Genomic DNA, 24773 nt, shown 5'->3' on the forward strand with positions numbered 1-24773 from the left:
GTACACATGGGAGAGGGTGGTGGAGGGAAGGGTGGTAGATAGAGCGCTAATGGATTATGTAGTAGTAAATAGGATTATGATAGGAAGAGTTAAGTATGTACATGTGCTAAGGGGAGAGGGTGGGGGAATATCAGATAATTTTTTGGTGGAAGATAAGTTGAGAGTGGAGGATAGATGGAGAAAGAGGAAAGGGACAAAAGGTAGGGAGGTTCTTAGAGTGAACTCTTTGAATGAAAAGGAAAAGGAAAAGGAAAAGGAAAAGGAGAAGGAGTACGGAAAGAAGCTGAAGGAGGAGTGGGAGGGAGTAAAGGATAGTGTAGAGCTGGGTGTGGAGGAGGAATGGGGATGGTTCAAGGAGGGAGTCATAGAGTGTGCAAGAATGGTGAATGGAACGAGGGGGACAGGGGGAAATAGAAGAAAGGGTAGTGAATGGTGGGATGAGGAAACAAAGAAGGTTGTAGAAGAGAAAATGCGAGCTTTCAGAGATTGGTTACAAAATAGGACAAGGGAGTCATATGAGAGGTACAAAGAAAAGAGAAGTAAAGCACAAGGTAAAGAAGGCAAAGAGGAGAGCAGATGTGAAATGGGGTAAGAGTATGACAGAAAATTTTGAAAGTAATAAAAAGATGTTTTGGAAAGAAATTAAGAGAGGAAGAGGAGGCGAATCAAGTAGAGAAAAAAAAGGTAAAAGGTGCAGATGGAGAGATGATAATGGAAGAGAAGGCAGTAAGGGGAAGATGGGCAGAATATTTTAGGGAGTTGGTAAATGTGAAGGTGGATAGGGAAGGAAAGATAGCTGCAGTGGGAAATGCGAAGAAAATGAGAGTGATGAGTGAGGAGAATGAAGGAGAAATAAGGAAGGATGAAGTGAAGGCAGTTGTTAAGATGATGAAAACAGGTAAGGCATCTGGTCTGGATGGATGCCATGCAGAATGTCTGAAAAAGGGAGGTACAGTGATGGTGGACTGGTTGGTGAGGTTATTTAATGTTTACTGGAGAGAGGGTAGAGTGCTGGAGGACTGGAGGAGTGCCTGTATAGTTCCTCTTTACAAGGGAAAAGGGGACAAGTGTGAATGTAGTAGTTTCAGAGGGATTAGCTTGTTAAGTGTAGTTGGGAAGGCTTATGGGAGGATCTTGATTGAGAGGATTAGGAGAGGAACAGAAGGAGTAATTGGTGAGGAACAGTGTGGATTTAGGACAGGTAGAGGTCGTGTAGATCAGATCTTTGTGGTAAGACAGATATGTGAGAAAGCTATAGGAAAGGGGAAGGATGTTTTTTGGGCTTTTATGGATCTGGAAAATGCTTATGATAGGGTAGACAGAAAGGCACTGTGGGAGGTTATGCAGATATACGGGATAGGAGGAAAGCTTCTGGGAGCTGTCAGGAGTTTTTATGAGAGTAGTAGAGCTTGTGTCAGGATTGAGAAATGGAGAGAGTGAGTGGTTCGAGGTAAAGGTGGGACTTCGTCATGGATGCGTTATGTCGCCCTGGCTGTTCAACTTATACAAGGATGAGGTAGTGTGAGAGGTAAATGCAAGGGTAGTGGGCAAGGGATTGGAGATGGTTAAAGAAAATGGAGAAAAGTGGGAGGTGAGCCAGCTGTTGTTTGCGGACAACACTGTGCTTGTGGCAGGATCAGAGGAGGGATTGAGGAAGTTGGTGGCAGAATTTGGGAGAGTATGTGATAGAAGAAAGCTAAAGATAAATGTGGGTAAAAGTAAGGTGATGAGATGTACAAGGGGTGAAAATGCCAGTAGACTGGAAGTGAGCATTAAGGGAGAGCGACTGGAGGAAGTGGATAGTTTTAGATACTTGGGTGCAAATGTGGAAGGAAAAGGTGGAGTGAAGGTGGAGGTAGAATGTAGATAGAGAGAAGCGAGTAAATGCCTTGGTGGATTAAAGAGTGTAATGAGGAATAGACATTTGGGAATGGATGTTAAGAGGAGACTGTATGAAGGAGTGATTGTGCCAACAGCACTGTATGGGGCAGAAACATGGAACATAAGAGAGGAAGAGAGAAGGAGTTTGAATGTGTTTGAGATGAGGTGTCTGAGAAGTATGATGGGGGTTACTAGGCTAGATAGGGTGAGAAATGAGGAGGTGAGGAGGAGAACAGGGGTGGAAAAGGAGCTGGGAGATAGGGTTGATTAAAGAATATTAGGATGGTTTGGACACATGGAAAAAATCAGTGAAGAAAGACTAGTAAAAGAGGTATGGAAGGCAGATGTGGAGGGAGTGAACATGAGGGGACGTCCTAGGATGAGGTGGATGGATGGGGTGAAGGGGGTTTTGGGGAAGAGGGGAATGTCTGTTGAGGAAGGACAGGAGAGGACAGAAGACAGGGGTGAATGGAGAATGGTTGTATATGGATGATGTTGTGATTGCATGAGGTGGAATGGGCGGGGGGTGGGGGGTGAGGTAGTATGTGTGAGCAAAAGTTGACACAGCCCAAAGTGATTTCTCCCTGTCCTCTCCTTTTATGCAATGGGGGGACGGAGAGGGGGGGTTGCCGATTTAATGAAGCGGCCTTTCTGTGGATGTGCTGTGTCTTGCGACACTGCTTCTGACCCAAGGCAGTGGACAAGGTGCAGGGATGACCCGTCATCCAGGAGGTGCTCAGATAAGAGGGAGGGTGGAGGGGTGTGGAGTGTATTCAGGGATGGAATGGGTGGAAATGATTTTATGCCTTTCCCTTTTTGGCTACCTCCCCTGTAAGGGGGAAAAAGCCTTGGTATATTTATGTACCTGTTTGTTTATTATTTAACTATACCTAAGCATTTATTTATGTATTTTAATCGTTATTTACATTATTATAGTTTATATTTATTCATTTATTATCATTATGATTTTTTTTTGTATCTGACCTAAATATGGACCAAAAGGTCTCCTGTCGGCATGCTCCGCCTTTGTAATCCTTTGTAATGAAAGGGGCTTTGGGGAAGAGGGGAATGTTTGTTGAGGAAGGACAGGAGAGGACAGAAGACGGGTGAATGGTGAATGGTTGTTTATGGATGATGATGTGATGCATGAGGTGGATGCATGGGTGGGAGGATGGGGGGTGAGGTGGTATATGTGAGAAAAATTTAACACAGCCCAAAGGGATTTCTCCCCATCTCCTTTTCTACATGAGGAGATGGAGAGGGGGGGGTCGCCAATTTAATGAAGTGGCCTTGCTGTGGATGTGCTGTGTCTTGTGACACTGCCTCTATTGATTGATCAACAATGGTAATGGCAAACACGTTCTTAATTCACAGTGTTTATTTCATAGCACCAATGTCACTAGCTCATACGCACACACCTCTCAAGCTTCTCAATACCTTCTGACTGCACATCAAAGCGCATACCCTTGTAATGGAAAGGCGTCTCAAGAGTTGCTTTCACTCAATTGTTTACAAATAATTCCTCGCGCACAGAAAATAAAATACACTCAAACTAATACAAATACTACCCCCCTGACCCAGGGCAGTGGACAAGATGCAGGGATGACCTGTCATCCAGGAGGTGTCAAGATAAGATCGAGGGTAGAGGGTGGAGGGGAGTGGAGTGTATTAGGGATGGAATGGGTGGGAATGGTTTTTATGCCTTTGTTCTTTGGCTACCTCCCTTGTAAGGGAGAAAAAGCCTTTGGTATATGTATGTATGTACATACATACATACATACATATACCAAGGCTTTTTCCCCTTTACAAGGGAGGTAGCCAAAAAGGAAAAGGCATAAAATCATTCCCACCCATTCCATCCCTGACTACACTCCACACCCCTCCACCCTCCCTCTCATCTTAGCACCTCCTGGATGACAGGTCATCCCTGCACCTTGTCCACTGCCCTGGGTCAGAAGCAGTGTCGCCAGACACAGCACATCCACAGCAAGGCCGCTTCATTAAATCGGCGACCCCCCCTCTCCATCCCCCCATGCATAAAGGAGAAGACGGGGAGAAATCCCTTCAGGCTGCGTCAAAATTTGCTCACACATACTACCTCATCCCCCATCCACCCGCCCATTTCACCTCATGCATCACAACATCATCCATATACAACCATTCTCCATTCACCCGTCTTCTGTCCTCTCCCGTCCTTCCTCAACAGACATTCCCCTCTTCCCCAAAGCCCCCTTCACCCCATCCATCCACCTCATCCTAGGATGTCCATTCATGTTCACTCCCTCCACATCTGCCTTCCATACCTCTTTTACTAATCTTTCTTCACTCATTCTTTCCATGTGTCCAAACCATCCCAATACTCTTTCATCAACCCTATCTCCCAACCCCCTTTCCACCCCTGTTCTCCTCCTCACCTCCTCATTTCTCACTCTATCTAGCCTAGTAACCCCCATCATACTTCTCAGACACCTCATCTCAAACACATTCAAACTCCTTCTCTCTTCCTCTCTTATGTTCCATGTTTCTGCCCCATACAGTGCTGTTGGCACAATCACTCCTTCATATAGTCTCCTCTTAGCATCCATTCCCAAATATATGTAATATTCTAAAAAAAAAAAAAAATTAATCTCTTATGAACCATGAAGTAATTTTTTGGTTCTGCAAGATGGACATTGCAGCTTAACATTTTCAAAAGCTATCTACCCCTTCACCTCCATCAGGAGTTGCAGCACTAGACTTGGCCCTGGATCTCTCTATTAACTTCAACTGTATTTCTTATATATTTCACTCTTTACCTTCTACTACTTTCAACTGGTGACATAGACACACTCACACCAATACAACATAGAAAATGATAAAAAAAATTCTTGCCAGAAACATCTATGAGAGGACCTATGGACATGTACCACACAATATATCCTCACAAAAACATATTCACAATCAGACCTTAAGACTGACCACAAAAATCCCTCCCAAGAGAAGCAAGAATCACACAGCACACTTGCATTCAGATCACCATCCTGCACTGAGACAGTACCAGCACAATATGCCTGGCTACAAAATTAATTGCCCTAGATGGAAGTATCATACAGAGGACACCAAGCACCTCATTTTACATTGCTCTATCCTAGCTATAACCAGACAATACAATTCTTCCTTGAATTACTTATGGGTTCATCCAATTGCTGTTGCTGATTATCGCTGAGCTGTGAGTCCCCTATAAGGGAGGCCTGGGGCTATGGATAGACTGATTTTCTGTCACTCTAGCCAATTTATATATAAATCTAGTTATCTGAACATTATAAAGGCATATCAGTTTGTGTATAACATATTTAAAAGATATTAATTTCACCTCTACATTTCTATTTAATAATCTTTTCCTAACACAAAAATTATCAGTCACATCCATTCTGTACTTACACATACTAAATAACCAAAACTTAGAAACATCTCACCTCCTGATGGAAAAACTTTGCATTTGCTGGTTCATATCTCATAGCAGTTGTAAGTGTGTTGAAGACAGCCAGCAACAGGGTGAGGACCTGGCGGGGAGGCACAGCAGTCCACGTTGGGGAAGGCACATCGCCAAGACTACCCTCCAGACTCACCAGCGCACTCATGACATAAACAAAGCCTCCAACTTTACGGAATACTGTACGAGTGCGATGCGATTCCTTCAGGCATGACAGTAATGACTGTAAATACAAAATACAAATGAAAGTTGACCCCCATAAGATAAGATAAGAGAGAGGGTAGAGGGGAGTGGAGTGTATTCGGGATGGAATGGATGGGAATGGTTTTTATGCCTTTGTTTTTTGGCTACCTCCCTTGTAAGGGGGGAAAAGCCTTTGGTATATGTATGGAACTTAAATAAAAATGGAATAATCATGACTATGTAACTTTTATTGTGTGTTGGAAAGTAATCTGATATTATAGGTGAAAGGATAAAACTTAACATTTGTTATATCTGCAACAAAACTATACAATAATTAAGCTGTACATGTTCTCAATTCATACAATGATTCTGTCACTGTCAAAAACAAAACATCTTAAAATGTGGATTGTTTACTGGCTAAGCAGCTTAAAATGTCACTACTTGGGGTGGATGTCAGGAGGTAAAGCAGATTAAGTCCCCCTGGCAGCATATGCATTAATAAAAGGAGTATATTACATTAAATTCCCTGCTTCAAAAAGTTCTACATATAGAGGCAATGTCCTTGCCCTCTCTGATTGGAAGAGCTTGTGACATTAAAATGAATCACTGACTAATCTTAACCACTTCCATACGGTGATGCCTACGTAGGCGGCATGAGGAGCAAGTGGGTACTCGATGATGCCGACGTCGGCATCTTGATTATATTGTAGTCGTACCTACGTAACTTCCATTCTCTCTAAACTGGCTTCATCATATTTTCTATGGTTATCAAAATACACGGGTTAAAGAGCACGAACGATTGAGCACTGACTTTATTTTTTATAATGAGATTATTATGACGCAACATCGCACGTCGGGCAGCTAATGCTGCCAGACGTGCGATGTGCCCCGGAGTGAAGAGGTTAAAATGTCTAAGCTCGCAATTCTAAAGCAAATATTCTAATAATGTTAACAATCTAATCTCATTAATGAAATAATTAAAATCTTTAATCACCTTAAGCACATCTGTTTTGAGCTGCATTTCTGTGGCAGGTGCTTTGTGAAGAAGGCCCAGAAGGCATCCCATGTCATCATCACTACCACTTGCAAGGATCAACTGCTGTACAATGCCTGAATACAAAACAAAGGTTAAAAAGATAAATTATAAATTGATAAAAGTTTGATTTTTAAACAAAACATCATTATCAACATTCATTGAATGAATGAGGTCACAGTAGTGATGGCATAAAAGAAGTAAACATACGAAGAATGGTTGCAAAGGAGAGGAGGGGAAGCATATGATATTTACAGAATGAAGAGGGTGGAAGCAAAACAAAAAGTGAGGGAGGCCAATAGGAGTGTGTGTGTTAGGCAGGGTATATGTTTATTATAGAATTTTGAAAAGAAATAAAAAGACGTTTTAGAAGATGGTGAAAAGAGTAAGGGTTGCAAGTCAGGTAAAGAGAAGGTAAATAGTAAGATGGACAAATGCTACTGGAAGAGAAGGCATTAAAGGGAAGATGAATGAGGTATTTTAGGGATTTGTTGAATGCAGAAGAGTGGGAAGCTTTGATAATGGCAGTGGATACCAGGAAAATTATCATAGAAAAAAATGCCAAGTCTAAAAGAAAAGAGGAGATACAAACTGACAGAAGATAGGGGTGAATGGAGATGGGTTGTGTATGGAAGATGCTGTGATGCATGAGGGGGAGTGGGTGGGGGGTGAGGAAGTATGTATGAGAAATAATTTGACGCAGCCCGAAGGGATTTCTCCCCGTCTTCTCCTTTTCTGCATGGGGGGACGGAGAGGGGGGTCGCTGAATTAATGAAGCGGTATTGCTGTGGATGTGCTGTGTCTTGCAACACTGCTTCTGACCCAGGGCAGTGGACAGGATGCAGGGATGACCCGTCATCCAGGAGGTGCCAAGATGAGAGGGAGGGAGGAAGGTGGAGGAGAATGGAATATGTAGGGGATACAATGGGTGGGAGTGGTTTCTATGCCTTTTACTTTTTGGCTACCCCCCATGTAATGGGGAAAAAAGCCTTTGGTGTATGTATGTATGTATGTACAAACAGCAGTGAAAGAGATGATAGCTGGTATGGCACCTCAGTGAGATGACTCATTTAGAGTCTCATGAAGGACAGAGTATAGAGGAATAGCTAATGAGATTGTTTAATGTGTACCTAAGGAGAGGTAGTGTTCCAGTGGACTAGAGGAGTGCTTGTATAGCTCCTCTATACAAAAAATGGGGCCAAATATGAATGTGGTAGTTTTAGAGGTTTAAGTCTGTTAAGTGAGGTTAGTCAGGTGTATGAGAGGGTGTTAATGACCGGATAAGGTGGGGAACAGAGGGAGTAATGGGGAAGAGCAATGAGTTTAAAAAAAGAAGAGGATACATAGATCAAGATTTTGTAGTATGACATGTTAAAAAAGTTAGCAATAAGTACAAATGTTTTTTGGGCTTTCATGGATTTTGAGGTGTATGACAGAGTTGATAGAAAAGCATATCATAATATGCTGTGGATGTATGGGATAGTGGAAGTCTGAGGGAAGTAGAATTTTTTTACAAAAGAAATAGAACTTGAATGAAGGTAGGGAATACAGAATGAGTGGTTTGAGGTGAAGATGGGACTGCACCACAGTTGTGTAATGTTCAACAAGTATACGGATGGGATGATCCCTAACATAATGGTTGCATGTTACCATATAGTTAATATCCTAGTACAGGATAATTACCAATATGACAATAATAACTGTGGTGTCAACAAGCTGTGCCTTAAAGCACAAACACTTTGGTGATGAAAGGAGGAGAGACCCCCAAAGGAATATCACCCCACACAGGAACCATCTACCCAACCAAAGCAGCTTACAACCTCCCACCTCCACCTGGAGATGTAGCTTCAAGCAGCCAAGACCTGGTATTATTTTATCAATCTGTAATCCATGTGGTGGGGGGAAAAGAATACTGCCACCAAGTAATTCCACTTGTATCATTAGAGGCGAGAAGAAAGGGACAGGGATTGGGACTAGGCATCCTTCACCATGTAGCCCCACAGGGGACATTCCTAAAAGAAAAAGTGAAGGCATAAGAGGGTCTGGGAGTTTTCCGACCAGCACCCTAAGGTTTGGGTCTTTTAATGTGCATGGATGTGGTACAGATGAGAGTAAAAGGGAAGAGAGAGGTTGTATGTTTGTGAGAAGAAAGATGGATGTGTTGGCTTTGAGTGAAACTAAGTTGAAAGGGAAGGGTGAGTGTAAGTGGGAAGTTATCAGGAGTGAAGAGAGGGCAAGGGAGGGAAGGGGTGGCTATACTAGTAAGTGAAGAGATAGGTAAATGTGTAGTGGAATGGAAGGTTTCCTCAAGGATAATGTGGATGAAGGTGAAACTGGGAAAGAAGATGTGGGTTTTTGTAAGCACATATGGGCCTTGCAGTGAGAAGCGAGTAGAAGAAAGGGAGGCTTTTTGGATAGATTTAAGTGAGTGCATAGAGGATTTAGGGAGAAATATCAATGTAATAGTACTGGGAGACAATGCTAGGGTAGGAAATTATCCAATTGATGGAGTGGTTGGAAAATGTGGAGTTCCAGGAAAGAATCGTAGTGGACAGTTGATGGTGGAAATGTGTCTAGAAAGAGAGTTGATGATAGCAAATACAGTGTTTCGGAAGAAAGTCAAGCATAAGTACACATGGGAGAGGGTGGGAGGGAAGGGTGGTAGATAGAGCGTTAATGGACTATGTAGTGGTAAATAGGATAATGATAGGAAGAGTTAAGGATGTACATGTGCTAAGGGGAGAGGGTGGGGGAATATCAGATACTTTTTTGGTGGAAGGTAAGTTGAGAGTGGAGGATGGAGGAAGAGGGAAGGGACAAAAGGTAGGGAGGTGCTTAGAGTGAACTCTTTAAATGAAAAGGAAAAGGAGTACAAGAAGAAGCTGAAGGAGGAGTGGGAGGGAGTGAAGGATAGAGTAGAGCTAGGTGTGGAGGAGGAATCGGGATGCTTCAAGGAGGGAGTCACAAAGTGTGCAAAGATGGTGTGTGGAACAAGGACAGGAGGAAATAGAAGAAATGGTAGTGAATGGTGAGATGAGGAAACAAAGAAGGTTGTAGAAGGGAAGAAGCGAGCTTTCACAGATTGGTTACAAAATAGGATGAGGGAGTCATACGAGAGGTACAAAGAAAAGAGAAGAGAAGTAATGCATAAGATAAAGGAGGCAAAGAGGAGAGCAGATGTGAAATGGGGTAAGAGTATGACAGAAAATTTTGAAAGTAATAAAAAGATGTTTTGGAAAGAAATTAAGAGAGGAAGAGGAGGTGAATCAAGTAGAGAAGAAAAGGTAAAAGGTGCAGATGGAGAGATGATAATGGAAGAGAAGGCAGTAAGGGGAAGATGGGCAGAATATTTTAGGGAGTTGCTAAATGTGAAGGAGGATAGGGAGGGAAAGATAGTTGCAGTGGGAAATGCTAAGAAAATGACCGTGATGAGTGAGGAGAATGGAGGAGAAATAAGGAAGGATGAAGTGAAGGCAGTTGTTAAGATGATGAGAGCAGGTAAGGCACCTGGTCTGGATGGATGCTATGCAGAATGTCTAAAAAAAAGGAGATACAGTGATGGTGGACTGGTTGGTGAGGTTATTTAATGTTTGCTAGAGAGAGGGTAGAGTGCTGGAGGACTGGAGGAGTGCCTGTATAGTTCCACTTTACAAGGGAAAAGGGGACAAGTGTGAATGTAGTAGTTTCAGAGGGATTAGCTTGTTAAGTGTAGTTGGGAAGGCTTATGGGAGGATCTTGATTGAGAGGATTAGGAGAGGAACAGAGGGAGTAATTGGTGAGGAACAGTGTGGATTTAGATCGGATAGAGGTTGTGTAGATCAGATCTTTGTGGTAAGACAGATATGTGAGAAAGCTATAGGAAAGGGGAAGGATGTTTTTTGGGCCTTTATGGATCTGGAAAAGGCTTACAAGAGGGTAGACAGAAAGGCACCGTGGGAGGTTTTGCGGATATACGGGATAGGAGGAAAGCTTCTAGGAGCTGTCAAAAGTTTTTATGAGAGTAGTAGAGCTTGTGTCAGGATTGGAAATGGAGAGAGTGAGTGGTTCAAGGTAAAGGTGGGACTTCATCAAGGATGTGTTATGTTGCCCTGGCTGTTCAACTTATACATGGATGGGGTAGTGCGAGAGGTAAATGCATGGGTAGTGCGTCAGGAATTGGAGATGGTTAAAGAAAAATTGAGAAAAGTGGGAGGTGAGCCAGCTGTTGTTTGCGGATGACACTGCGCTTGTAGCAGGATCAGAGGAGGGATTGAGTAAGTTGGTGACAGTTTGGGAGAGTGTGTGATAGAAAGCTGAAGATAAATGTGGGTAAAAGAAAGGTGATGAGATGTACAAGGGGTGAAAATGGCAGCAGACTGGAAGTGAGCATTAAGGGGGTCGTCGCGATAAATGTCCGAAAAAAAATCGAAATATTCGAAAAAAATTCCCTGTCATCTAGTGGCCTTTGGCAAGCCAGTCCTGAAATATTTCAGCGAAATACCAAAAAATAAAGGAGTTATGGCTATTTTTCTGCCCCCCACCCCCACTTTCTAGTACACTTTCGCTGCACAAATGTTCGATTAAGTTATTTCATCGCAATAAAAATGGCACAAATGCGTTGTATTTTGTTATTTACTAATATAGACTACTTGGAAACACATCCTAGTCTGCGATCTGTTCACTCGGTACGTAAGTTGAGCGAATCATTGTGGAGAGAAATCGAATTCTCGTTCCTTGGAGATAGATAGATATATAGAACTTTTATTTACTTTTATTTGAAGCTATAATCATTTCAAGAATGCCTAAACATTCGAAGAAGAAGCGTGTGTGTTTCATGAAAGCTAAGAAACTGAATAAAATCATTGAGATACTGGTGACGACTCATAGCAGTGACCTTGAACAGTGCTGCTGCTGCGCCAGCCCGCGACGCGCGAAGCGGGACATGTGTTAACCCTTCCTCCGCCCCCCTTATCCTCGTTTCTCACATGACGCCACCGCAACCATCGAGCATACGTTTCATACGTCACGAGACTACAAATGACGCTCCGTGTGCTTTTTTTTCATCACAAGAGCGACTGTCATTGATCATAACTTTGGAAGGACACATAATCTTCTTTCTCACTTGGTTAGAGTCAATTCCATCATTACAAAAGCACTTGAACAAGACAAAAACGTTGATTCATTGCCAAATAAAGTCTATCTATCTCTATCTAACTATCTTTCAGCTCCGATTTCAAGCCGGGGGGTTTTATTAAGCAAACCTGGAGACAATGAGAGACGTCACTTCCTGAAACCCTCGCCTTCTGACCTCCTGATACCTCGTAAAACGGGGGATCAGGTACCAGCTACACTTTATAATAACATGTGAATGACATAGAATTCATGAAGATTGGCGCAGAGAAAAAAATCGAAATGAAAAATACAAAAAAATGCAAGGAAATGTATTTTGAACTTCAAAGCTCAATATCTCAAAACTACCCTTTTCTCTACATTTTTTCTATCTCCTCCGTAACTACTCGGGCGATTTTAATGGGGTTTGGATCATTTGAAAGCTGAATAAATTTGCAAACTTTTTATTGTGGGGATTTTTTTTTTTCGTGATAGAAGTTGATATATTGCATTTTGAAAAAAAATATGACACGTTTCAAAAAAAAAATTCTTTCTCCTAAACTAAGAGGAAATTCCAAAAACGCCACAATGATTTTTTAGGTATTGCTATGGAGCATTTGTGGAATTTATTTCAGCATGCTCAGTCAATGGATAAGTGAGGAGATAGAACTTTTGTAATTGGTCAAAAACTGTTTTTTACTAATAACTTCATTGTTTTTCAACCAAATGATATGAAAATTGGTGGTGAACATCTCAGTATATGTATATATAACATATTAACAATTCGCGAACTTCCGATCATAATTTACGAAGTTCGTTTTCGAGCGCGACGACCCCCTTAAGGGAGAGCGACTGGAGGAAATGGATAGTTTTAGATACTTGGGTGTAAATGTAGCAGGAAAAGGTGGAGTGAAGGTGGAGGTAGAATGTAGATTGAGAGAAGCAAGTAAATGCCTTGGTGGATTAAAAAGTGTAATGAGGAATAGACATTTGGGAATGGATGCTAAGAGGAGACTGTATGAAGGAGTGATTGTGCCAACAGCACTGTATGGGGCAGAAACATGGAACATAAGAGAAGAAGAGAGGAGTTTGAATGTGTTTGAGATGAGGTGTCTGAGAAGTATGATAGGGGTTACTAGGCTGGATAGAGTGAGAAATGAGGAGGTGAGGAGGAGAACAGGGGTGGAAAGGGGGTTGTTGTTGTTGTTGTCGCTCCCTACTTTGTCTGTCCGAGCAGTCCCGTCTCCCCAAGGAATGCCACAGCCGAAACTGGGTTTTCCCACAAATCCTTTATAGAGTGTATGTTGTGTTGTTTGCGTGCATGATTGTGTATAATGCAGTCTTCCATTATGTGTTGTATGGTATGGGGTGAAGTGTTACATCCTGGGCAGCTGTTCACAATGCGGTCATCCGGCCTCTTCTGGTAGCTTAGAAGTGCTGGGTGGTGGCCGCATCGCAGTCTGGCCAAGTGGACTCTGTCCTTTCGTGGGAGAGAGGATTCAGAAGGGTGGATATCAGGGGGTCTGGCATGCAGCAGTGTGTTGTCTTTCAGCACTGAGTGATATGATTATGAATATGTTTCCGGAGGCTGGTATTTGGTGGTTGTGGAGGAAGAGAAGAGAGTATTTGTGCGTAATAAAGGTCTTTGGGTGTTGTTTTAATGTTTCTTGGTGTGTGTGGGTGTTCTGCTATGTAGTGTAGCGGGTGTGATGTGTTTGTGGTGGCTGCGGCAAGTGTTTGTGTGCCTCTCATGTCGAGGTGGTCCTTGACTTTGAGGACTTTTGTTTCATGGTGTAAATGGTCTGTAGGTGTTGTATTTGTGCAGCCTGTAATTGTTTTTAGGGCTTTGTTTTGTATGATTTGAAGGGTGTTGTGGTGTGTCTCACTGAGATTAGGAACCCATGCAGGACTCACATAATTCATCATTGAGCGTATGCATTGTTTGTATATTGTTATATTAGTTTCTTTGTTTTGTCCAAATGTTGTTCCAGTGATTGACTTAAGTGCGTTAAAGTCTAGGTGTGCATTTGTTTTTTATGTTTGTGATGTGTTGTTTGAAAGACATGGATGTATCATATGTTACACCAAGAATTTTTGGTGTGTTTGTGTGTGGTATTAGTGTTTTGATGATGTAGAGATGAGGTATGTATTTGTGTTCTATTGTCCAGTTGGTGAGAAGTGTTGCTGTAGATTTGGTTGGAGCTATTTTGAGTCTATTTGTGATGAACCATGTGTTGAGTGTATCAAGGTATGGCTGGATTATTTCTGCAGCTTTGTCTGTGTTACGATGTGTGCATGTGATTGTTATGTCGTCTGCGTAGGAAGAGATTTGTATTTCTGAGGTGTCTGGTGTGAGTAAGTCATGCATGTATAGATTAAATAGTGTGGGGGATAGAACTGAGCCCTGTGGTACTCCATTCTTAATGTTTCTGATGTGCGATGATTGGCCATTATATGACACGTAAGCATTCCTACCTCCCAGATAATTGGCCAGCCATCTTTTGGTGTTATTGTGCATGTCTGTGTTATATATTTTATTTGTTAGGTTGTGGCGGGGGATAGCATCAAAAGCTTTCCTAATGTCTAATGTTATAAGAAGTGTTCTGTGGTGGGACCTATCTGAATTGATGCCATCTAAAATTCTTTGTGTGAGGTTTATCAGAAGAGTGTTTGTGGAGTGTAGTGGCCTAAAACCGTGTTGTGAGTCAGCAAGGGGAATATGTGGTATGACAAGTTCAAGTATTAGGCATTCAATGACTTTAGAGGGGGTGCAGAGAAGTGTGATTGGGCGGTGCGATGTTGGGATTGTTGGGTCTTTGTTCGATTTTGGAATGGTGATTATTTTACCATGTTTCCAGATGTCGGGTATGGTGTTGTGTGAATAGCTGTAGTTTGCAATGTTTGTGAGTGCGTGTATACCTTGTGGTCCAATGTGTTTTAGGTGGATGTTGCTTATGTTATCAGGGCCACAGGCAGATGAGTGCTTGAGATTATGTATTATGAGTTTTGTCTGACTGTCTATGAAGGGTGTATAGTCTGAGTCTGTGAGGAAGTCTTTCTTACGTCGAATGGTGCGTCGGTCGTCAGGGTGAGAAATGAGATGGCTTGTCTGTGCAAAATGGAAAGGGGGTTGGGAGATAGGGTTGATGAAAGAATATTAGGATGGTTTGGACACATGGAAAGAATGAGTGAAGAAAGACTAGTAAAAGAGGTATGGAAGGCAGATGTGGAGGGAGTGAACATGAGGGGATGTCCTAGGATGAGGTGGATGGATGGGGTGAAAGGGGCTTTGGGGAGGAGGGGAATGTCTGTTGAGGAAGGACTGGAGAGGACAGAAGACAGGGGTGAATGGAGAATGGTTGTATATGGATAATGTTGTGATACATGAGGTGGAATGGGCAGGGGGGTGGGGGGTGAGGTAGTATGTGTGAGCAAATTTGACGCAACCTGAAGGGATTTCTCCCCGTCCTCTCCTTTATGCATGGGGGGATGGAGAGGGGGGGTCGCCAATTTAATGAAGCAGCCTTGCTGTGGATGTGCTGTGTCTTGTGACACTGCTTCTGACCCAGGGTAGTGGACAAGGTGCAGGGATGACCCGTCATCCAGGAGGTGCTAAGATGAGAGGGAGGGTGGAGGGGTGTGGAGTGTATTCAGGGATGGAATTGGTGGGAATGATTTTATGCCTTTTCCTTTTTGGCTACCTCCGTTGTAAGGGGGAAAAAGCCTTGGTATATGTATGTATGTAATCCCAATTCTCTCTTGCTGAAGACCCATGGCCCCCAGATAGCTGGCTGTGATCACCAGTTCAGACCATGAGTCACTCAGTGATGATGTCTTGTATTGTCTGAAGGAAGTATGGGAGAGCAAAGTATTAGGTGTTCTGTTTTTTTCTGTTTGGTGGTTGAATCTTTGACATCTAGTAGCCTTGAATGACTTATGCACCAAACCAGTAGTTATGGCTAGTTATCTGGGGTTTTTGGATCTTCTGCAAAAGAGAAATGAAGAAATGGATTGATTGACTGATACTTTTATTTCCCCATACATCCCTTAGGGCATCTATCTTCTCTCCTTCCCTTACTTCATGGCCAATTTCTTCCTGCAGTCTCCACTTTCATTCTATTTCCACTTACTCTTTCAGTTATGGGCCACCTTCTCAAATATGTCATGTATCCAAACTGTGTTAACACAACCTTCTACTAACCAAGGGCATGCTGACGGCACTCAGTGAACTGCACAAGGTCAACAGCACACCTTGCCCCACCAGATTCCCTGAAGACAGAAGCATTTTGACTGTTTGAGGACAGCAGGTGGGTGATGGCCTCCATCACCAAGAACCCCAACTTTACCTCTTCACTTTGGGGATCATCATCTGAAAGCATAAAATTTCTGTTAATAGAGAATTATTAATTTTAAAATGCATCTATCCCCAATATTTACATTATGAACCTCTTCTACACCTGAACACCTCCAAATTTTGCTTTACTCTCTCCTGATCATTTCCTTTAAATATAGATACAGTATGTCAAGAGTTTTTATGAGAGTAGTAGAGCTTGTGTCAGGATTAGAAATGGAGAGAGTGAGTGGTTTGAGGTAAAGGTGGGACTTCGTCAGGGATGCGTTATGTCACCCTGGCTGTTCAACTTATACATGTACGGGGTGGTGCGAGAGGTAAATGCAAGGGTAGTGGGTCAGGGATTGGAGATGGTTAAGGAAAATGGAGAAAAGTGGGAGATGAGCCAGCTGTTGTTTGCGGACGACACTGCGCTTGTGGCAGGATCAGAGGAGGGATTGAGGAATTTGGTGACAGAGTTTGGGATAGTGTGTGATAGAAGAAAGCTGAAGATAAATGTGGGTAAAAGTAAGGTGATGAGATGTACAAGGGGTGAAAGTGGCACTAGACTGGAAGTGAGCATTAAGGGGGTACGCGACATCTGGAGGTCATTTTCTAAACTATTTAGAGTAAAGAGCTGAAACTTCTCAGGTAAATAGGTATCCATATTGCCTACATTTTAGGTGAAACAGAATGATGTATGTACACATGTACATATGTACACATGTACGTATACCAGTAGCGACATTTAAAAGTGCACAGCACCATAATACGTGGACAAATTTGTTTTATATTTTGGCTATGATTAGTCAGTAGGCACACCCAGGGCCGGTCATTGAGTAATTGAACAATTTCCTTTATACTTTTGCATACAGGCATTTCAATTTTAATGTCCGGCAAAAATCGTGAAAAATAATTTTTTTTGGGTCTTGTTTCCATTATTACTCCGAACTCTTTCATCCTATTCAAAATATTCGAATGATCGGCCCTAGCAGTTACTAAAAGTAATATTCCCTGTAAGTTTCATCTAAATCTGATGTATTTTAGATTTTTTTATTAAAAAAAAGTTTAAAAATATCGAACGGAGATATGGCAACTTGAAATATAGATATATCTGTACCTTGCTTATAGTTTCACCAATTTGACTGATTTTTTCATGGCTTAATTCTTATTATATAATGAGTAAGTACAGTAAAAATCATCAACATATTTTAATTATAAGTACTTTAAATACTGAAAAACTAAAGTATAAGTATATAGCAGTAGTGACGACGCACAGACGACACCATCATATAATTTGCTTTTTTGCACCTTTGGCGGTTTCTTCATATTAAACCTCACTGCTGGGGGTCTTCAGGGTATCTAAATCATTGGAAAGAGGTTTATTTTCCAGCAGTGGGCGCCTTCTCTTTCCTCATCAGATTCCCCTCACCAATCTATGTTGGTAGGGCACCCCCTCCAGCATCATATGATGTCCCTTCTTCTCTCTTCTTCCTGTATAGCCTTGATCTTTTTCCTCTTGCTTTCTTCTTTGGATTTAATCTTCCTCTTTGAATTGTTTAGTCTAATGTTGTCCTTTACCTCTGTCACTGTCACAGAGGTGCAGGTGAGGGCGGTGGTGGAGTGAGAGGTGGTGAGGTCTTGGCTAGTCGTCTTTGACTGCTTGGCATCTTTAACTGCTGTTTTTTTGTCATTGTGGATGTTCTTTTGTTCTTTTTGCTACCCATGATGAATGTACTAAAGAGTAATATGTACTAGCTAAAGTAATAGATTGCAATGAGAGCTCATGAGACATGCGCACTTTTCCTTTCAGAGCTAGCCGGTAACTGACGCTTAGCTTCGCTCAAAGTTGGCAAAACTTCTCCCTCCACCTTCCTCCCTTCCCCTCCACCATCGTACTGGCCATTGAAGCACTGGGCGAGCTTAAATTCAATCAAATTTCAATGTTATTCGATGCGCCTGAAGGTCCTAAATGGCACGCCTCTGTCTAGTGTGGGCTGTGCCTTTAACTCTGTCCCTTTAAACCTCACCAAGACCTTTAAATTGTGCGCGGCTGGAAAATTATTTGTCGGGATTTATTTCTAAATGGTATACGAACATTTTGAACACAGTTTTGAAAAATGCCATATCTTGACCAAATTCACCCCCCCAGGTGTCGCGTACCCCCTTAAGGGAGAGCAACTGGAGGAAGTGGATAGTTTTAGATATTTGGGTGCAAATGTGGCAGGAAAAGGTGGAGTGAAGGTGGAGGTAGAATGTAGATTGAGAGAAGTGAGTAAATGCCTTGGTGGTTTAAAAAGTGTAATGAGGAATAGAAATTTGGGAATGGATGCTCAGAGGAGACTGTATGAAGGAGTGATTGTGCCAACAGCACTGTAAGGAGCAGAAACATGGAACATAAGAGAGGAAGAGAGAAGGAACTTGAATGCGTTTGAGATGAAGTGTCTGAGAAGTATGATGGGGGTCACTAGGCTTAATAGAGTGAGAATTGAGGAGGTGAGGAGGAGAACAGGGGTGGAAAGGGAGTTGGGAGATAGGGTTGATGAAAGAAAATTAGGATGGTTTGGACACAGAAAGAATGAGTGAAGAAAGACTAGTAAAGGAGGTATGGAAGGCAGATGTGGAGGGAGTGAACATGAGGGGACGTCCTAGGATGAGATGGATGGATGGGGTGAAGGGGGCTTTGGGGAAGAGGGGAATGTCTGTTGAGGAAGGACGGGAGAGGACAGAAGACAGGGGTGAATGGAGAATGGTTGTATATGGATGATGTTGTGATGCATGAGGTGGATTGGATGGGGGAATGGGGGGTGAGGTAGTGTGTGTGAGCAAAAATTTTAGTTGGTTCCCTCGTATTCCTCCTATGTGTTCCAGTTTTTTTAGTAGTTTTCTGTGTGGTACTTTGTCAAATGCTTTTTGCAACTCTAGGAATGCACAATCAGCCCATCCGTTTCTTTCTTGCACTATGTCTATTAGTCTTGAGTAGAAGCATATCAAGTTTGTGGTGCATGATCTACCTTGTCTGAACCCGAATTGTCTTGGGTTTAATATGTTATCTTCCAGGTGTTTTACCCATCTATTCTTGATTATTTTCTCACAAATTTTGGCTATAGTGCTTGTTAGTGATACTGGTCTATAGTTGGTGGGTTCTTCCTTGTTTCCTCCTTTATATATTGGTACAATGTTAGCATTTTTCCAGTCATTAGGTATCTTTCCTTCCTTGAGTGAGCTATATATTATGATGTGTATTTTGTCCATTAGCTCTTCTTTGCTTTCTTTTAGAATCCAATTTGCAATTCCATCCGGGCCATGTGATTTTCTGACGTCCAATTTTGATAGATGTTCTGATATTTCTTTTTGTGATGTTGTAAATTCACTCATGTGGGGAGAATGTTTGTTATTATCTACGTCCCAATTTTGTATTTTCTCTCTGGTGAAGACAGATTTAAAGTGGTTGTTCATGATTTCGGCCATCTCTAATTCTTCTGTGTATTCTATATTTCCTTGGCGTAGTTTCACTAGTTCCTGTTTGGTTTTAAGTTTACTATTTACATACCGGTAGAATAGCTTGGGCTGATCTTTGCATTTATCTATAATATCCTTCTCATGGTTCTTTTTCTCCTCTCTTCTCACATTAACATACTCATTTCTATAGTTTATATAAATTTGCCATTTGCTTTGTTTTTTGTCTTTTCTCCACCTTTTCCAAGCTTTGTCCCTTCTGTCTTTTGCCTCACTGCATCTTTAGTTGAACCAACATTTAATGTACTCTCTCTCTCGCTTTTGTCTTGGTACATGCCTGTTTACCCCTTCATTGTAATTATCCAACAGTATGTTCCATTTCTCTTCCACTGTTGTCTCTTCCATATAGAATTTTTCCCAGTTTGCATTCTGGAAGAATGTCTTTAGTTTTGCAAAGTCTGTTTTGTTGTACATCAATCTTCCTTTCCTATGCTTTTCGCTCCTCTTCATCTCTATTTCTTCCTTTAGTACAGTTTCGATGAGTACATTGACTAGATAAACACCATATGAGGACGGAGCCTTTATTTGTACGACGTTTCGCTTATTACAGCTTTTTCAAGTACAAGTTGAGATACAAATGCTTGAGATTAAATAAGGGGAAAGGAGGGAACGGGGAGAGAAAAAGGGGGGGGAAGGAAGAGGAGGAGGAGGAGGGTGGGGGGATTGGACACTGGGAAAGGATGAGATACTAATGGGTACATGGTCACTCTAATGAGTACATGGTCACTCTTTCCAATTGAGTACATGGTCACTTTGTCCACTATTTCAGGTTCCGTTGTAAATATTAAATCTAGATTTGATGGCTCTTCATTGTTTCTGTATCTTGTGTTTTCACTGACCCACTGGGTCATTGTGTACTCCATGGTCATGTCTAGCAGTACATTGCCCCACACGTCATCTCCTCGTACTGTCATGTTGTCCCAACAAATTTCTTTGCAATTGAAGTCTCCCATAATTACTAGATTACCCTTACCCATTAGTATCTCATTTAGTGATTTTCTTGTATCTTCTAGCATTTTTGTGTGTTCGTTTTCTTTCCAAGCATTCGTTCTTGGGGGCACATAGGTCACCACAAACTTTCTACTTTTCATATTCATGCCTTCGACTTTCATCATGATCAGTTCAACATTACCTTTGCCCTCTGCAATTTTTGTCACATTTAGGTCTTTCTTGGCCAAGAACATGATTCCCCCTCCCTGCTTTTTGTCCCTGTTTCTTATCCAGTAATTGTATAGCCCTTGTCCAATATCAATAGATGGTATTTCTCCTCTTAGTTTAGTCTCTACAATTCCCATTATGTCTGGTTTTTCTTCTAACAGATAATCATCGAGTTCATTCAGACCTGAAATTAATCCGTCAATGTTAGTATAGGCCACTTTTAATTTTCTTCCTTCTCCATTATCTTTTCTGTCCTTGGTTTTTTCGTTTTGATGTGCCACTGTTTCAATCTCATGTCGATTACTCTCCAATGGAATTCTTTGCATTCTGTCTCCGTTCTCAACAAGTTTTTTTCCTTTGCTTCTTTTCTTAGTGGCTTTTCTTTTTCTAATTCCTCAGTACTCATTTCTCTTTTTATCCATATCTTATTGTACTTTTCACACTTTGCCAAATTGCCTACTTTTTCAAAGATGTCTTCTACTACCATCTGTGACCTTAATTTTATCTTTAGAGGTCGATTTCTATCTTTAGAGTAGCGTGTGTGTGTGTGTCATTGAACCAAATCATCATTATAATTATCATATAAGAAAATAGGGTTCCTCTACTCACCTTTGGCTTGTTCCTCCCCAGCTTCCTTCTGGTCCTTGAGCAGGTCGTGATAGCGGGAAAGACACGTAACAAACACCTCTAGTATGCCCACTTCTCTATACACATCCTTGAAAACTGTGTTATGTCTTGAGAGGGAGAAAAATTATGTATGTAGAAAGATAATCACTGAAACATACTTAAGAATTTAAAGATAATAATACATCAAATGTACTAGAATATTTTTTTTAACTGTAAATTTAATCTAAATTCTTTAACTAATACCTAATCTCTGATAATTTCATATTAAACATTAAATCAGCAATTACAACTCACATCTACTTTTATTTCAAATTGAAGCATGGACTTACTTGAGAATGGTAAGAAGTGTGTTCATACAAATTGCTGAACATGAAAGTGAGTGCTGGGCCTTCAGTAAAATTGATAACGAGATGAGTTCCTTACAGGGGACAAAGTTCAGTTGGAATACAACAAATTCCAAAAGCTGAAAGTATTTCTCCTGAAAAATATATATTTTCAAGTTTACTTCATTTTTTTACCATATGTACTCAAAGGAAAATGTAGATAGCAAACATAGTGTTTAAAAAAGAAAGTCAAATATATGTGGACCAAAGCAGTGGGTGGGAGGGAAGTCAATAAGACATCAATGGACTATGTAGTGGTGCCCAAAAGGAACACTGGAAGAATTCTGAACAATACAGGGATGAGGGTTGTGGGTTGTCATATCATTATCTGGAAGGGAAACTTGGAGTGGAAGTTAAGTGGAGGAGAAAAATGAGGGAGAGATAGAAGTATTGAAGGTGAGCAAATCAAATGAAAAGGAGAATGAATACCAGACATAGCTGAGAGAAGTACAGGATGTAGTGATGGGTGAAAGAGGAATGGGAGTAGAGAAATAAAAGAGGTAGGAAAGCTATGGTTGTGGCAATGAGAGATGCCAGGAAAATGACTGTGATGGGAGAGAAAAATGATGAGGCTACAGAAGAGATAAAATGAGCATCAAAAGAAATTACAACTGGCATAACACATGGGTAAGATAATTGTCATGACAGGTTTAACTAATTCATACACTGAGAAAGTTATATTCAACACCCACATTGTCATTTTAGTGTTGGTATTCAACATATATAAAATAACTTATTATAAACAAGCCTACAAACATGGAGAAACATGCTATCACAAACTTACCTGAACTTCTTTAGGTTTTGTATGAATCTTTTCGGCAAAGGAGGACAAGGTATGTTGTGATTCCAAAATGAAGAAGTTGGCCGAGTCAGAATGATATACGGAGGAAATGGCATCTAGAATCACTGAGCAGAGACCTAACGTTGTTCCTCTGAGAAAAACTGTTTGCAGAACATTGAAGGCCTGAACATTGCGAACACTCACACCTTGAAATAAGGAAAGCAATCACTGAGAGATCACCAGTGGTTTCATAATTGTTATCACTTACAGTATACTACAGCATTACAGTTGTTTGATCCTGAATATGTGTTTCTTCATGATAAACTACAATAGTCAATTTGATTCTGAACCATGTCTTTTACTATTGAACTTTTTTCCATTCTGTAGTACAACCACTACCAATAACTATTAAAATCCTAATAACTTTACCTCTTCCAGTAGGGACAGGGAGAGCAAAGCCTGGTAGATGAAAGAGAGAACCAACCGAGGCTGCAGAGGGCTTAAGTTCGATGTAACCACAATAAGAAAGCGATGAAACTAAGAGCACAAGGTTTCTGAGAGCTTCTCTACTCTCATCTGATGTATCTGCCTCCAGTCTGAAAGAAAGGACTGGAGTGAATATCTAACATCATCATAATTTACTCCTTTCTATACGAGTCACTTAAGACTGACTTTTTTATTTCCTGCAATATACAGTGATAGGCAAATTATGAATAATCTAATCAGTCTTATAAAGTACACCTCTGAAATGATTAGGACATTCAAATATAAACTATTTGAACAAGATTCAGTAGATGAAATTTATTTAATCTCATGCACACTGAAAATTACATAGAAAAATGTCCAGATAAGATGTAGGACAAAATCAATACAGAGAATAATAAAACAGAGATGACTGGAAAAGAGCAATACAGCTTTTGTAAAGAAAGAAGGCTGCGTAGATCAGATATGGATTAACATGTGGTTTAAGCAGGAATGAGCAATGGAGATGATTATGATACAAATGAATTGACTTTGAAGGTAATTGCATACAATCAGAAGAATCAACTGAGAAAACATGCGAGAATTAAAAGCAATTGTATGTACTTGTTTTGTAGATCTGGAGAAGGCATATGACACAGAACATGGGGAAAGAATATGGGGATGGATTAAGAAAAGGGTGGATGGATGAGGTGAATGATGCTGCAATGTCTCATGGTCAACTTGTCCAACAAGTGAAAATGTGCATAAGTGACAGAGGGTGTTAGGGAAGAGAGATTATGGTCATGACCTGTTCCATGAGGGAGGTGCACTAGGAATAAACATGTAGTGAATGAATCAATCCACTGCCTCAGATCCCTCTTGCAAGAGACCCAAAGCCTTGAAAAGCCCAGTCACAGACATTGTGAGTGACATATAACTTAATGAGGAGATTTTGTGTAGCTGTAGTAAGCAAGTGCAAGATAGTGTAAGGTAAAACATTTTTGCCATCTATTCAGTGACTATGTCTAAGGAACTTGGTGTCTAGTGCCAGGTTTATTCTGTGTTGGTATGATTTTAGTGTACAGTGATGGCTTGACCATAACCATGTTAGTGTTACCCTTGTGTATCTTGGGAGCAAGTTTTCCTCTAGGATGATATCTGGGGATGCTTGGTAAAGTATTAGATTTGCATGTCTGGTATGGAGTACTTGATTTGTGATCTGTGTATACATTTACCTAACTGTAATATACAGGAATGGAGATATGCTTGTGGGGTCCCATCACTCTTTATTCATTAATCCCTTAGCTTTAGATTCATTCATGTTTTTTGATTGGACACCTTTTTGTTTTATATTGAAAAAAAGATAAATAAAAAAATAAAAATAATAAATCAGACTGCAACAACCTACCACCAGTTCTCTGTAACATACCTATTCATATGCATATGGAAAAAAAGTACATACTTGAAGGATATTAGGAACAGTTTTCCATACAGATAAGTCAACTTGTATATACTTGTATATACATGTATGGATGTACAAGTTGACTTTTCTGTATGGAAAACTGTTCCAAATATCCTTCAAGTATGTTCTTTTTTTCCCATATGCATATGAATAGGTTACAGAGAACTGATGCCAGGTTATTGCAATCTAAATAGTACTTTTTTTCATGCTATGAGTTGTGCTTGCATATGATGTGATGGATGAGTGGGATTGAGGTTAAAGTGGGGTGAAGTAGTCAGGCTATACGAGATAGGAATGAAAGTGGGTGACAATTTTATTTTTCCATGTTGAGCTATCTTGCTTTGAAGGAAATGTCATCCAATTTTTTTTTTAAAGACAAGGTGTGAATTTTCTG

At 41.0% G+C, this 24773-nt stretch overlaps 1 protein-coding gene across 5 annotated transcripts in view; it reads right to left on the bottom strand.

Moving 5' to 3' along the window:
• Window positions 1-24773, bottom strand: part of bchs (WD repeat and FYVE domain containing 3 bchs) — a 404566-nt gene that overhangs the window by 326865 nt on the left and 52928 nt on the right. For all 5 annotated transcript variants that reach the window (XM_076187465.1, XM_076187467.1, XM_076187468.1 and 2 more), the window contains exons 8-14: window positions 22885-23051; window positions 22459-22661; window positions 21621-21769; window positions 21274-21398; window positions 15859-16026; window positions 6531-6646; window positions 5337-5576 (exon numbers count right to left, since the gene is read on the bottom strand). In XM_076187465.1, the coding sequence (XP_076043580.1) occupies window positions 5337-5576; window positions 6531-6646; window positions 15859-16026; window positions 21274-21398; window positions 21621-21769; window positions 22459-22661; window positions 22885-23051 (1168 nt within the window). The remainder of the gene's footprint in view (window positions 1-5336; window positions 5577-6530; window positions 6647-15858; window positions 16027-21273; window positions 21399-21620; window positions 21770-22458; window positions 22662-22884; window positions 23052-24773) is intronic.

Source organism: Oratosquilla oratoria, chromosome 6 (genome assembly GCF_046742065.1).
Source record: "Oratosquilla oratoria isolate Oo_2021 chromosome 6, ASM4674206v1, whole genome shotgun sequence".
NCBI lineage: Eukaryota > Metazoa > Arthropoda > Malacostraca > Stomatopoda > Squillidae > Oratosquilla > Oratosquilla oratoria.